Source organism: Pocillopora damicornis, chromosome 5, assembly GCF_964200805.1.
Source record: "Pocillopora damicornis chromosome 5, jaPocDami1.2, whole genome shotgun sequence".
Lineage (NCBI taxonomy): Eukaryota > Metazoa > Cnidaria > Anthozoa > Scleractinia > Pocilloporidae > Pocillopora > Pocillopora damicornis.
This window is the reverse complement of record NC_142674.1, coordinates 6,475,054-6,489,365: the sequence shown is the minus strand read 5'-3', so window position 1 is coordinate 6,489,365 and position 14,312 is coordinate 6,475,054. Positions and strand designations below refer to the sequence as shown.

General features: G+C 40.0%; 1 protein-coding gene across 1 annotated transcript; it reads right to left on the bottom strand.

The window, feature by feature from the left end:
• Window positions 1-5,968: 5,968 nt before the first annotated feature.
• LOC113677693 (uncharacterized) lies at window positions 5,969-10,529 on the bottom strand. Its single transcript, XM_027194528.2, has 2 exons — window positions 10,403-10,529; window positions 5,969-7,136 (listed from the first exon to the last, which is right to left on the bottom strand). The coding sequence occupies exons 1-2, from the start codon at window positions 10,470-10,472 to the stop codon at window positions 6,676-6,678; spliced, it is 531 nt and encodes a 176-aa protein (XP_027050329.2). The 5' UTR covers window positions 10,473-10,529; the 3' UTR covers window positions 5,969-6,675.
• Between the last annotated feature and the right edge of the window lie 3,783 nt (window positions 10,530-14,312).

Here is a 14,312-nt window from a genome sequence, read left to right as displayed (position 1 = left end):
TGTGTTGTTTGATTTAGGACCAGAATTAACAAAATAAAACAAAAGTATGATTAATTGTTTTTTTAGATCAAAAGAGTGAAAGGGTTAACATTATGTTATATTTTGTTATTAATGGTAGTCATACTATGCTTGGGGAGGCGGAGGATGGATGACAAATCTCCCACTTGAACGGAAAAAAATTTAGAGGTCTTCTCCTCTCCTTTCGATATGTTATATTTCCTAGCCTAGCGGAAGGTCTTGCGTCAATTTTAAACAACAAAGATGAGGGAGAGAGTAAAAGAGGGAGAGGGGGAGTAAGAGGGGGAGGGGGATGGGGAGGAGAGAAAGAGGGAGAGAGAGAGAGAGGAATGGAAGGTAGCATCATCACTGCCCTTTCTCGCGACTCCATAGCGATTATTTTTTTATCGAACGATCCTTAAAACCGCTGGCTACGCAGACTGGATTTCTCAAGCAATTCTGAACTACATATCAGCATGAGACAATTTATTGGGATCCGAAGGAAAAGTAGTGCTCTGCTAGCTTCCATCGAGCTAAAGCGTTTTCATAAGTTAGATTCAGCGAGTGTACTACTTAAAAAAAAGGCTTTTGCATATTTGATGATACGTTTTTAAATTGAACATTTGATCTGAATTCCATGCTGTCACATTTGTTAGTGTTATTTCAACCAATAGTGGTGCCGTCTTCGTCGCATTAGAAGAGGGAATCATAATGAGTGACTCTTTTCATCATCGTGAAACGCACGCTAAATTGCACGTTCGCTATCAACTATTAAACAAAGATCAAGGCAATCATGACATATTTTTTGTTCTAAACTTCTGGAAGTCAAGGCCAGACTGCAAGGATTATCTGTGATTTCGAAATGAAAATAATGCAGGAAAATGAGAGACAAATAAGCCATAATTTCGTGAATGATTTTGTATTTTCTGTCTTCAAACTTTTCTTCTTTTCCGAAAAAAGGATGAATTTAATTTCGTGAGATTTTTTAATAACGACAATGAGATTTATCAGGCTGAAGCAACCGCTCAAATTGCATTTAGTTAAATACAAGAAAAGGAAAAAGAAAAGGAATGAAGCAGTCGTTTCACGAAACTTTGAAAAAGAAAATTTTCCAGTAATGTGAATCCAGACTTCGGTTAAATTCTATGACAGCGTCAGAACAATTTTTCACTCTCAAGTCACTGCAACGTCGCCTATATGCAGCACTTATTATTCCTTCAATAAATATACTGGTGACATTAAAATTCTTTCTTTGCAAAAAACGTATTTGTTCTTACAGCAGAGGCCGATGGCAAAGGTAATCAAAGGAGCTCTTCATAACTTTCATCAGACAAGGCGTGCGTGAGCTGCATTCGATCCTAACGTATTCTTACCGTTACTGAACGGTATGTCACTAAGTAAACGAATGCTAATTCTAACGGAGCGGTCATTTTTTGCTGATTTTCGTTGGCGACTGCCCCAACTGTTCTTACTGAAATCCTATCGTAACGTTTAACAGAAAAGCGTCAAAGTACGTTTTCTCATATATGGTCACATTTATAGAGTCTCATTTAAAAAAAAAAAAGAAAAAGTAAAATAAACATTACACCAGCATAAAAAAAAATCAAGGCAATGGCTGATGACCGTACAAACTGCTAATTGCAATTCTTTTGAGTTTGCAGTATCATTATTTGTGTGGAATTTCAGGTAATGTTTCCAACAAGGTTGTTACACGCAACTTTTCATCATTTTCCCAGGCTGCTATTTCCCTATTTAGTTATTTTCCTTATTGGGCTTGATTAAAGCGATTTTTTCCCCTTCACTGTCTGGAAGGAGACCAAAATTGCAAAGGTTCCAACCCAAACTGGGAAGGCAGTTTAAACAAGAAGATGAAGTTTGTCAACATTATTGCGAACCTCATCAATCACTGAACACCACGACAAACTGATCAAAAATGTCAATTTAATATAGACCGCCTACAAAGTGCTTTTTATAGCGGGTCTTCTTGTTCCTTGAATAGAAATTATTATAAATTGGTCTGAAAAGACAAGTTTCCTCCGTATACGAGCAATGAAGTAACAGAGGAAAATGAGGGCTAGAAGCAAACTCTTATTGGCCCTGCTACAGATGCGGTGAAACACGCACTTTTTGGTACAGGGGTGTGAACGTGTGAGAGGTCATGAGGATTCTGATAGAAAAATTCTTACTGCAAGCACCCTTAGAGACCTCCCATATGCTCGCATGGCTCGCCGGCACGATTCACGATTCTATTCCTGTACTGTTTATCAGAACCTGCATGCTTAAATTACTTTCCATCACAGGCGGCCCAAGCTCCAGCTGTGAGATGATCATCTTGCGTAATAAGAGTCATAACAAAATTATAAGAGTTTGTATGGGAATAAACAAATTGTTTTAGAACCAAGGGTGCCAACTGACGGTGTGGTCCACGGCGAGGCTCAGTTTGCAAAGGAGGCAAGGTTACCAAGCTGGTTTTCAACGGTCGTGTGTCGTGATGGTATATACTTCGTGGCTGAATAATATTAATGTCATAACTTTCACGTATGAGTAACGATATGTCCTAGCTAATCTTATTCTACCGTGTTAACCCCTTCTACCCTAAGTTAACTATGTTCTATCATGTACCCCAAGTGAGCCATGTTCTACCACGTTCACCCACATCTACCCTTAGTTAACTATGTTCTACCACGTTAACCCCCATCTACCCTAAGTTAGCCATTTTTTACCACGTTAACCACCATCTACCCCAGGTTAGCCATGTTCTATCACGTTAACCACCATCTACCGCAAGTTAGCGATGTTCTACCATGTTAAATCCAATGGCAGCAGTCCGACAGCAAACTGTCTGATAACAACTTGGCAAGTGATTTTGTGAAAAAATAGGAGCTTTGTGATTGGGTGAGATCAAAACCACAACAAAGCAAATTTGGCCGAGAGATGCTGGAAACGAGAAGAAGCTGATTTTTTTTTTTTTTTGTGGCGGCCATGTTGTAATGCGGTAGTAAGCTGAAACAAAATTCGCTAATAAGGACTGGACGTAAGATACCATTAAAAATATTCGTTTATTTCAAACATTCAACATGCATGTCCTCGACATTCTCGCATTCTGGAAGAGTAAAGCGGATTCTTTCAAGCACAAATTCTTTGTAACGCTGTGGTCTATCCACCAAGAGCGTCACAGGAATAAAAGCTCCTCCGCCAGCCTGTTTGTATCTGGAGAACTTCTGGGTAGAGCTTGGCCTCGATGTTAGTGTCCGTTCCCCGTTGATTTCCCTATTTTGGGTTACAAGAAAACCAATTAAATAAGGTTGAACCAAATAACGCGCACTGATAACAATTGGGACGAGTGAGGTGTGAGATCGCGGAATCGGGACAATTTCATTTCTCTCCAGTATAGGTCGAGGAAAGACAATATCTTGTTTCTCTCCGATTTTTAAATAGACATTATCAATTTCAGTCCATCAAGCCTTTACGAAAAAGTAACAGTAAAGCAAGAAAAAAGTAACTTACCTTTCAATTCCTGGTTATTTTGCCACATCGAAGCAAAGCATGCAGTTGTATGTTTAGAAAGTGCTGAACCGTGCCGATCTGCTGCCCTTTGACATCCCCTAAAGTGTATGTCTTTCTCTGCGATTTGCTGAAAATCTGGACTTCTCGTAGAGCCTCTGGAATGCGTTCCATTTCTCGTGGAAAAAGACAAGCTAGTACATGCGAGTCATACGTGTTGTCGTCTTCACTTTGAATAACAAGCGGTGTTCCACGTGGAGCTTTGATCTTGAAATTATGATACCTGGAATATAAACGCCAATAAACACATGAGTGGGATAAAATAAAATCAAGTAGTCACAATCTATATTAAGACGAATACACATGATCGAATTCAATGCAAGAGAATCATTCGAGGTATTTTGCGCGCTATTGATCGATTCGCGGGAGAATCTAGGTCTCAGAACACTACAAATTCGGTCCTACAGCTTTTATTCAGCAATAACATGTCCTTTACAATTACCCATTGATTTGAACACCCTGTATAGAAAGTTTGTTTAGGTAATCACTGCAAAGTGTGAAAGCGCGAGCGGTGTTTCTAAACGAGTTTCACAATTACAGACAAGTCCCTTGTGGTTTTAGACGAAAATTTCACTCTCATCAGTTCGTGTAGTTAAACTCCAACCTTTGTTTCCGGAATGCTGTAATAGAGACACTTCGGCAAGGCTTTCCACCAATGTGATTTCTTTATTTTCATCTTCATGCCGCTTTTATCGCACATTTCCCGGATACGATACCTGAAGATGTGAGAGCTCAGTAAACGAATACCTCTTTGTTTTATGTTTGCCCGAAGGAGAACTTACTCGCTGGATAATCACATTTATGTGTTAGATCCGTGGTTTCCTGAAATTATTTTTTAGTGTGCATTCGCCTTGGCTGAATGAATCTCTCTGATGTCAAGATCGATATTGATTCGAAATTTCATCCAGAGCTCCGATTTAAAAGATTCTTTGTTTGTAGCACTGACCCAGGTCCGTGGCAGATTTGTGCCACAAAGACGTCAAAGTGTCTCGAGATACTGAATGTGTTCATCCATGCTGTTGGCTTGATCTGAAATTCACAATGTAGGCTTATAAAGGTCCGATAAATAATTGTCCTTTTACTTTAAATTGGCCGGCCACAACGTATGGTTAAAATTTATGGTTTACACGATACTCCGATGGATCTGAACAAAGGAATCCGTCTGGTAGTTTGCACACTAACAGACTTTCAACATTCGTGCACTCGAGCAAAAACCTCGTGCACTCGATTGGAATTTTGACAAATTGGAAGCAAATTTATTCTAGTTTTTTAAAAGGTTTTTTTTAGGAATCAAAAAAAATGTTGCATACCTGAAAACCTCAACTAAATAGAGGTTATTCCCCGATCGAGCCCTTCGCAACATGGACCTCCACCCGACTTTTCATCTGAATTTTTCCTTCTCGTCATCGCGACCACCATTAGTTCTTTGCTTGTTGTGTGTAATTGCTTGTCTTCTGTAATTTTACAAGGTTTCATGGGATATGGGTAGGGAACTAAGTCACTAGGGCTCGAATAAAGTAATGAGTGAGTTTCCTCGATGTCCCACTACGACATCCATGTTTGTGACGTCATCAAGTATCCAGAAATGGTTATGGCCCGGACTGTCTAACGGTTTGGGGACCGCGATATCCAAATAAAGCCTCATCCAAAGGCTCTCAGCAAAGCTTAAGGGTGAAATTGGCATTCTTTAAGTTTATCTCAGCTCGCTTAAAAAATAGAGGAAATGGAATGAAGTTGAACTCATGAGAAACGTAGAAATATCATTCAAGTTTTGTTCTCTCTTTTGTTGATAAGCCATCCCTTTCTTAATCGATTAACGAGTACAATGTAACGTCAGGTGTCACCTGTTTTTACATCACATGTTTTTGCACCGGTATGGACCAGCTGCTCAGTTTATTTGACTATATACACAGATGAAAGCGAAGTGCTTATTTAATATTTAGTTAAACGAGATGAGATTATTTAACAATTGGCTCGATCTGTAAAGAAGAAAACGCAAAAGTAAACAAACGTAGGAATTTGTTTGGCAATCAGGAGCTTCTTGAATTGGTGATTAATTTCTTTATTGTTGTGACCTTATGTATGATTCAAGGGTAACACTGTAGAATTTAGAAGCCAGTTACCCATACCCGGCTAGGAGTTGAAAAAATTGGGCATGCAACAGCTTATGCGCTTTCAGGTTTGAAAATAGTTTCGAATTAGTGATCCGTTTGGACTTCGTTTTAAACGCCTTTTTTGATTTCAAAGCGTAACTGCTTTTACAATCGACAGAAATGACCTTTCTTGATAATATATGTAATTATTCTTCTTTTTCAGTCGTTTCCGTCAATTTGCCACATTTTACACGCATTTAGAGGCTCGAGGAGAAGATGAGTCCCTAGGCTTGGAAAGAAAGAAACTTGACTCATCGGGCAGCAGTTACTCTTTTATTTTCCTTGTGAAAGTTGCTTTTGTTACATAACATAAAGCTGACCTTACATGTTTTTACTTTTTTTTATTTCTATTATCAATACTGTTTGAGGTGCACCCCTCGTTTGAAAGCACTCCGACAGATTACAATTTTCCGGAGTACATGATAACGGGAAACTACATTTGATCAAGAGCACATCCAGGCGGGTGAAATGCCTGACCAGTCCCACTTACACTTAAATTTATAGTTGTCAACTAATGAACTTGTTTTCCTTAGAGACCAGTCATCATTCATCGCCCCCCAGGGGGGAGGGGGAGTTTTCGGATTATTTTTAAGAACAATAGACCCTATTAGAAATCATAACCTGCGTAGCCAGGCACCTAAAGGAGGGAAGAGGGGAGGCTGGAGGGGACAGTGGATGAATGGAAAAAAGGGAACACCCAGTTTTATATAATTTTTACTTTATACTCTGTTACCGAGGACTTATTCCCCCCCACCCCACCCCTCCGTTTCCCTTGAAACTGTTTGATCCCAACTGCAATCAAATCCTTCTACCCCTCCCCTGCTCCCTTCCCCCCAGTGGTAAATAAGGACTGGTCCTAAGAACAGAAAAGTGCATGATAACCCTGATATCAAAAATGGGCGCTTTCCTAGTTTATGACTATGAAAAGTTTTGTTACGACTACTTGCTGCTCAGTGAAAGCTCAGACGAAAATTGCATATATATCAACGCAAACGGTGCCTCCATTGTCTGCCTCGCTGGTATTCATCAGATCCTCGCCATACCACACTCGTAACTCTTGATTGTAGTTCACGTGGGAGGGACTGAAAGAGGAGATCACTAACTCCGAGGAAAATGAGTCATATCCAGGAACCTTGGACCATTTAGCACCATGATGTTCGATGAATTCGTGTGGCGGCAAAAGAACTTGATCGCCTGAGTTTGTTATGACAACATTAATCTTGCCCAGTCCCCAGCCGTACAAGCCACAGCCCCAGTAAGACCAATAAGAGACATGTCGTGTGTCACAGGACACGTACCCGTAGAGATGAACCAACTTCACAGCCGCCACCCTTTTAAAAGCAGTTTTAACATAGAATCTTCCAAACTGTCCGCTCTTTGCGCCAAAACACACTGGCGCGGTATTCTGCTTTTGCCATCTATCTGTAAAGTAAACAGAAATTTTTTTCTCATTTCAATAAAACATGTTTGTTATTCGAATAAAAAAACCAATCGTAGTAGTAACATTCAGGGAAGAAGATTACCGAATATCTATTCAACCCAACGAAGCTGCGAAAGCCCTATGCTGATAAAAGGAAAAGTTAATTCTTGAACCCAGTTCTTAGTTCTTGCAAATGCAAGTCAAAATAACATATGAAAACGCTTTAATTCTTAACTAGGGAGACAAAAAAACTAACAGTCTAACCTTTCCTTATGGCCTTCCTTCGTCCCAGGAAAATTATAATATATTTTCTTCGCAAAGCCCACTCCAATACATACATCTCTAATCGGACATGGAAGACTAAATCTCGGCCATAGAGAGCAAATACCGTAAAGATCCAATTTGGTGCCCTCGTTCCAATTGTTTTTGTCAATAAGTGCCTCTAAACTGATTAGTACCCCTATACGGGATATAAACCCATGACCCCCTGCGATACCGGTGCAGTGCTCTATCAACTGACCCAACGAGCCAACTGGGAGTTGGTCACTCTGTTGGTTCATAATAAACCCGTCAAGTGATCAATTAATGAATGTGAATATATGAAAATCATATATGTGGTTAAGAAATGAATATGAAAGCCATATTCGTAGTAAAGGACACAGAAATAAAAGCTGTTTTTTGTCATTAGCAAAGACAGGAAAAAAATCAAATGCGTCAATGTCTCGTGGTTCATACAAAGCAAACTTGTCATTCGTGTCTGTAAAGTCACCTCCTGAATAAATTATTTGCACTTCCACTTTTTCCTCAGTAAATCATCGGAAGATTTCTCTTCTTTGTTTTTTGTCCTTTTACTACTTTTCCTCAGGGTCACGTAGAGGGTTAGACCTACGAAGGATTCTTATGGACAGCTTGATTCAATGTTAACCCTGAAAATTGGTCTGGACAGTTTTCCTTGACCACTGAAATGTATAGCCCAAGTAACATTTCCGATGATTCTGCTGTCCGGAGTTTGTCGAGTGCATAAGGCAGGAGCAAAAAAAAAAAAAAAAAAACCTAGGAGAAGGAGGGAGGGGGAGTTGGAGGAAACAAATCTTAGTACAGATGTACCTGTTTATCAGGGACCGCTGCTTAGTTATAATATTCATTAATGAAGTCGGCTTTTCTTCCCAGTAAAGGGTTACTTTGTTTATATGATAAACAAAATAATACATGGTTGCTTGTAGATATGGAATTTCTCTTCTCGTGTTCAACTCAACATCTCACTCGTTCGCTCACTTGTGAGCTATCGAGTTAAACACTCGAAGAGAAATTCCATATCTACGCGCGCCCATATATTATTCTCTATTTATCTTGATCGATCTTCTAACACCGTCCAAGGTTTTTGGTTTACTGCGGTTCTACCCTACATTGAAAGTGTCTCAGAGGTTCTCGGTCGCTGCCTACAACAACCAGGCGTGCGCACCGTCTTTAAATCAGACAAGACGGTCGGATCACACTTCGATCATAGTGCAAACAAAGATCCCATCATGTCAGCGAAAAAAGACGGCGCTGTCTCAAAAATCTCCCCATTACAGCTTCCTTTGTCCCGTAGAAATTCGAACGAATTTTTCTTCGAAAAAACTCCTATTAATTGCGGACGGCTTTAGTGAGCACAAAAGGCTTGAAATCTCAGTCCTAGAGAGTAAATGCATAGAGCATAACAATGATGACTTCTCTTGTACAGTCGAGTGCTATGAGTCATATGAGTCTGCTGAAAACTGATTGGTCGGTTTTGCCGTGATATTATTCGCTGTGATTGACAGTCGGTCCACCGGTATGGCTAATTCATTCTGTATAAGCGGCTGGGAATATGTGAAAGTCATATATTTGAACTGCGGATGAAGACGTGGATATGAAAGCGATCTTCGCAGTTACAAACACTACTTACGCAGTAGTGAAAAGAAGGCCCGAAAAAAATTCAGGCCTGTACGGGATTTGAACCCATGACCTCTGCGATACCGGTGCAGTGCTCTACCAACTGAGCTAACAAGCCAATTAGGACCTGTTGTGTTGGTTCCAAATAAACCCGGGAAGTGGTGAATAAATGGCTGGGAATATATGAAAGTCATATATTTGAACTGCGGATAAAGACTTGGATATGAAAGCGATCTTGGCAGTTATGAAGCAGTAGTGAAATCCCATATCGTTCTGTATAATTCATTTGTTGTATCAAGGTCGTATATAAGTCGTTAATATAGTACCGATAGTTGTTTACATGGTTCGAATCGCTGTTGTTTGTCAGCATCGAAATTTCAAGAGACCTCATTGCTAAGGAACGCCCCCTCTCGCCGACGATCAATACCACTTTGGCTCTGTGGTACATTCTCCACAGCACATAATTTTTCCTGACTTCCTCTATACACAGAACAACTACATGCAATTTACTTGAGAAATTAGGAAGACTGAAAACTTCCCTTCCTAAACTTCCCTATAAGTTGTGACTAGAACACTGCGAACAAGAATTGACTAGAAAACGACGCATACCGACAGATTACATGATCAATTATCCCATAGTGGTGTATATAAGTGACGATTCTGATGAAATTCTGGGTCACCAAAAGGCCTACTACGCTGCAAATTTCACCAACTAAGAGGACAAGACAGGGACCAACCAAACAGCAGGAAAAGCAGCTTAGAACATTAAGAGCATTGACAGTCAAACGTCCTGTTTTGGAGAGACTGGCCGGAATTTCAGCACAAAATTGTCTGAACGCGCGTGGTAAATGAGATCATTTTATCTATTTTGAATCTGCATATATAACTGTTGTGACGCTAAATTGTCCTTGCTGTAACGGTAAATGTGTTCCCAAGCCCAACGGCATCAACTGCATGATTGACGAGCAAAGTCACGAACCACGCTTTGGACCAAGACTCGCACCTGTGAATTCTTTCACACATATACTTCGGTGTGAGCGTGGGGTGAATGAGATCATTTTATCTATTTTGAATCGGCTTATCTAACTGTTGTGACGCTGAACTGTCCTCGCTGTAACGGTGGATGTGTTCCCATGCGCAACAGCATCGACCGTATGACCGACGGGCTGTAGAAACAGCTAGAAATCCTATTTAAGTATATTAATTAATCATATATACCGCTCATGCGAATCGGACTTGAATCGAGACTTAAAGAATTCCTTACAGGAAACCACACAGCCGTGCAAAAACACGTACTATGCGTAAACGACTGAAGCACTTCGTTTTAAAAGCACAGGGAAATGAATAAACTTACCTGCAGCACTTCTCTTCACGGCCAACAACCCAAGAATTGAAACGAACAGGAAAATGAAAATAGATTTCATGTTAACTTCAAACAGAGCGACTGGTGTTCTATCCTCCGCCACGAGTCTGCAATAACTGTATCATGCGTCGTGATCCTCTCATAGTATACCTACTTTCAAAGAGCATACCAATATATGGCGGTATCAAAGTCGTCCCACTTTTCAGGCCTGTGATTGGCTGAAAATATCAGATTGGAATCGCACTATTGAGATCAATGCTCACATCTTCACTCCAGAATTCTAGGGCGCCTTTATCCTTTGATGGCTGGATCGCGATAAGGAACCACTTGCGAATCTGAGAAACCAGTAGATTTGAAGAGATTATATAGAAGGCAATACGAGATTTGGCACTGCACTCCTTCGAACGTCAGGCATTAATTAACAATTGGTTCATGCCTTAGCATGCACTATTGAGTTATGTAGCACGTGGGAAGTTTGGAGAGCACTAAAGAAGCGAAAGAGTTGCCCGAGGCAGTAGCCGAGGGCACCTCTAGCTTCTTCGTTCGAAGGAGTGCAGTGCCAAATCTCGTATTACCCTCTACATAATCTCTTCAAATCTAGATCATGGATATTTACATTCATCTGTAAACCAGTTGGTAAGATAGGGTATTGGACGCACTAAAATCCCGAATGGAATTAGCCACAGTACACAAATATTCCATTTTTATTGAATTTCCCCAAGATGGGGCTTACAGGCTAGTCGAGATGCAACATTGCAGAAATAGCGTAGAATTGTTGCACGAAATGTTGAACTAGACTGTGAAAGAGCTTGTCGGGAAAAAAAATAAAACCAGAAGCACGTGGGAAGCTTGGAGAGCACTCAAGAAGCTAGGGTTGCCCTCGGCTATTGTCTCGGGCAACTCTTACGCTTCTTTCGTGCTCTCCAAATTTCCCACGTGCTACATAACTCGATAGTGCACGCTAAAGCATGAACCAATTATTAAGTAATGCCTGACGTTCGAAGGAGTGCAGTGTCAAAGCTTGTATTGCCCTCTACATAATCTCTTTAAATCGAGATCATGGATATTTACATTCATCTGTAAACCGGTTGGTCAAAAGATAGGGTATTGGACGCACTAAAATCCCGAATGGAATTAGCTACAATACACAAATATTCCATTTTTACTGAATTCCTCAAGATGGGGCTTACACAAAAGTCGAGATGCAAAATTGCAGAAATAGCGTAGAATTATTGCACGAATTGTTGAACTAGATTGTGAAAGAGCTTTTCTGAAAAGAAACACAAACCAGAAGTTTAAGCAAAGAAATATCTTGTTCCTGTTGGGAAAATGTCATATTTGTAGATTGGTTGCAGAGTTCAATACGGGATTTCTGTATTGCTCTCTCCTAAAATGAGTCCTTCACTTAAATAGATGCAACAACGTAAGTGTTAAAATGCACCAAAAAAGAAAGATGTAAACAAATTTATCTTGGTTTTTCCTTCACGATTAATGTAGGTAGCAATCCATTCCAAGAAAACGTAGCTTCATTTTCCAGACCTTTGAAAGTGTTTTGAGTACTGTGCATCCGTTAAAAACGAAACAATTGGCGTTGGTACCTGATTTTGCGATGAAAATGACAAACAGATCATGGCATGAACATGGTGTATCATCTGATCAGGGGGAGCACGGGATGTTTTGATAGTTTATTATAAATTGTAACAAAGCTAGCAGAGCCGCACAATCAAATTCAGTATACGTAAACGTGCTCAAAATCCCGGTAGTGCACGCTGATAGCGTGAGCAAATCGCTTCGCCAGAATTTTTTTTTTTTCGCGCGAGCGGCCTTTGTTAGCGCGGGGAAAAATAATATATTTCGCGACAATAATGGATACAAACAGAGACTCGGCCCACCAGTCCCAAAACGAAGACAATTTTCCGACCTTTTCCCTTGGACTAGAGTTCTAAAATGAGGCAGTAAAAGAGAAAAACAACGGAAAAGGAGACTCAGCATCAGCGCCGTCACGATTCGCTCCACTGTCCGAGGGTGAAATGCGACAATTTTTGACAGAAAGACACTCTGGTAAAACCAAACAAATGACAAACTGGTCTGTTTCAACCTTCAAAGGTAAGCGTAAATTTTTCCGAGCTTAAAACTCGAGCTTTCAACAGAAAATTTGAAATAAAACCAATTCCTATTTTGCTTAATATTTCGCTTACCGCAAACAATCGCTTCTGATATTGTTGTCCGTTTTTCGCGTCGGATTTGATACACAATTCCACCGGCTATGTTATAAAACAATTGGTTCATGCTTTTAGCTGTGCACTATCGAGTTATGGAGCACGTGGGAAGTTTGGAGAGCACGAAAGAAGCGTAAGAGTTGCCCGAGGCAATAGCCGAGGGCAACTCTAGCTTGTTGAGCATGAACCAATTGTTAAATAAACAACTTAAACAATATCAAAAAGTATCAAGCTTGGACTGTCTCTTTTAACTATTGCATAGATGATAAATTCAAAGAAAACATATGAGCGTTTTCCTAACAGCGAAATTGTTAAAAGTAATATGCTCCGACAAAGATTATGCTGATCTTTATAATCTTTTGGCACCGAAGACTTACGAAATAGCGTATACAAGAGGATTTGTTTTGAAAACAAACATGATTCCTTACGTTCTGCAACGTTGTTCAGTCAATTTATATGAAAAAATTTTCAAATTGCATTTGCATTTAATCGAAGAAGAGGCCTACTGGTAGAATAAATCTATCTCCTCAAAACTGGTATTAGTTTGAAACCTAAATTCTACAATTAATGAGCAGATATTCTGTCAAAACAATTTTCTCCTCCTTGAGGAGTGAGTACAACGACAACGTTGTCTGTATGCCCCCTTTCAATCATACGATTGGCTTTTATTGAGGTTTAGAGCTAGTTCCAAAACGCTCGCGAATAATGATTATGATCATAATGATGGCGCGCTCGATCAAAAATTTGGAAAACTAACAAAGCATTGTGTCAATCATCGTGCGCGCGGTAAAAGGTATCACTCTTTTAAATAATGCGCTTCACTCGTGAAGACATTAGTGGGAAAAGTGCTTTTTGGACTGAAATTGTGCTTTCATGGCATTTGTTATTACATCGAGTCTATAACCGTGAAAACTTACTTGTTTTAACCTTTCCTGCGTGTCCACTCCTAGTGTATGTACCAGTGAAGAAATGTAAAATGGTTTCCGTGTTTACATAGCCTGATGTAAACACTTGGGAGGTTGGGAGAACACGAGATAAGCGTAGGAGACCACGACGCGAAGCGAAGTGGTTTCCAGCTTATCTCGTGTTCTCTCAACCTCCCAAGTGTTTACATCAGGCTATGTAAACACGGAAACCATTTTACATTTCTTTTATAAAATAACTAATGAAAGAGGAACGAAAACCGTGTTTATATACGCTCATGCAATCAGAGCGCGCGTACTATTTGAATTATTTTATAGTATATATTGTTTGGAAGCGTTGACGTTTCTATGAACTGATGTGAAATTGTCTTTTCGATAAGGCCACGTGCGTCACAATTTGATATGATAGTTGATACGCTTTCGATCTCTGCCTCACCAGCGGAAAATCGATCATTTCGGTGCAAAACACTAGATTCTATTCGAATCCATCGGATACCATAAGACACCGATGGGAAACATTTTCGAGGCCCACCTTCGACCTTAACAAGAGTTTTTCAGTCTCTCACCATCGGAAAATCGATTACTCTTATGGAATCCACAGGATTCGATTGGTGTCCATCGGAATCCATCGGACACCGATGGAATAATACTCATCATCAAGTTATTGACATCCGGTGTATTTGATCATTTCCACTTCCAATAGTTGCCAATCGACTTCCAGTTTTCCGATGGAAAAAATGTTTTTTCCGATGGAATCTA

Coding starts and splice junctions, on each gene's coding strand:
- LOC113677693 (XM_027194528.2), bottom strand. CDS start 10,472: ATGAAATCTATTTTCATTTTCCTGTTCGTTTCAATTCTTGGGTTGTTG. Junction 7,137..10,402: donor CGTGAAGAGAAGTGCTGCAG/GTAAGTTTATTC, acceptor TTTACTTTACAG/ATAGATGGCAAAAGCAGAAT.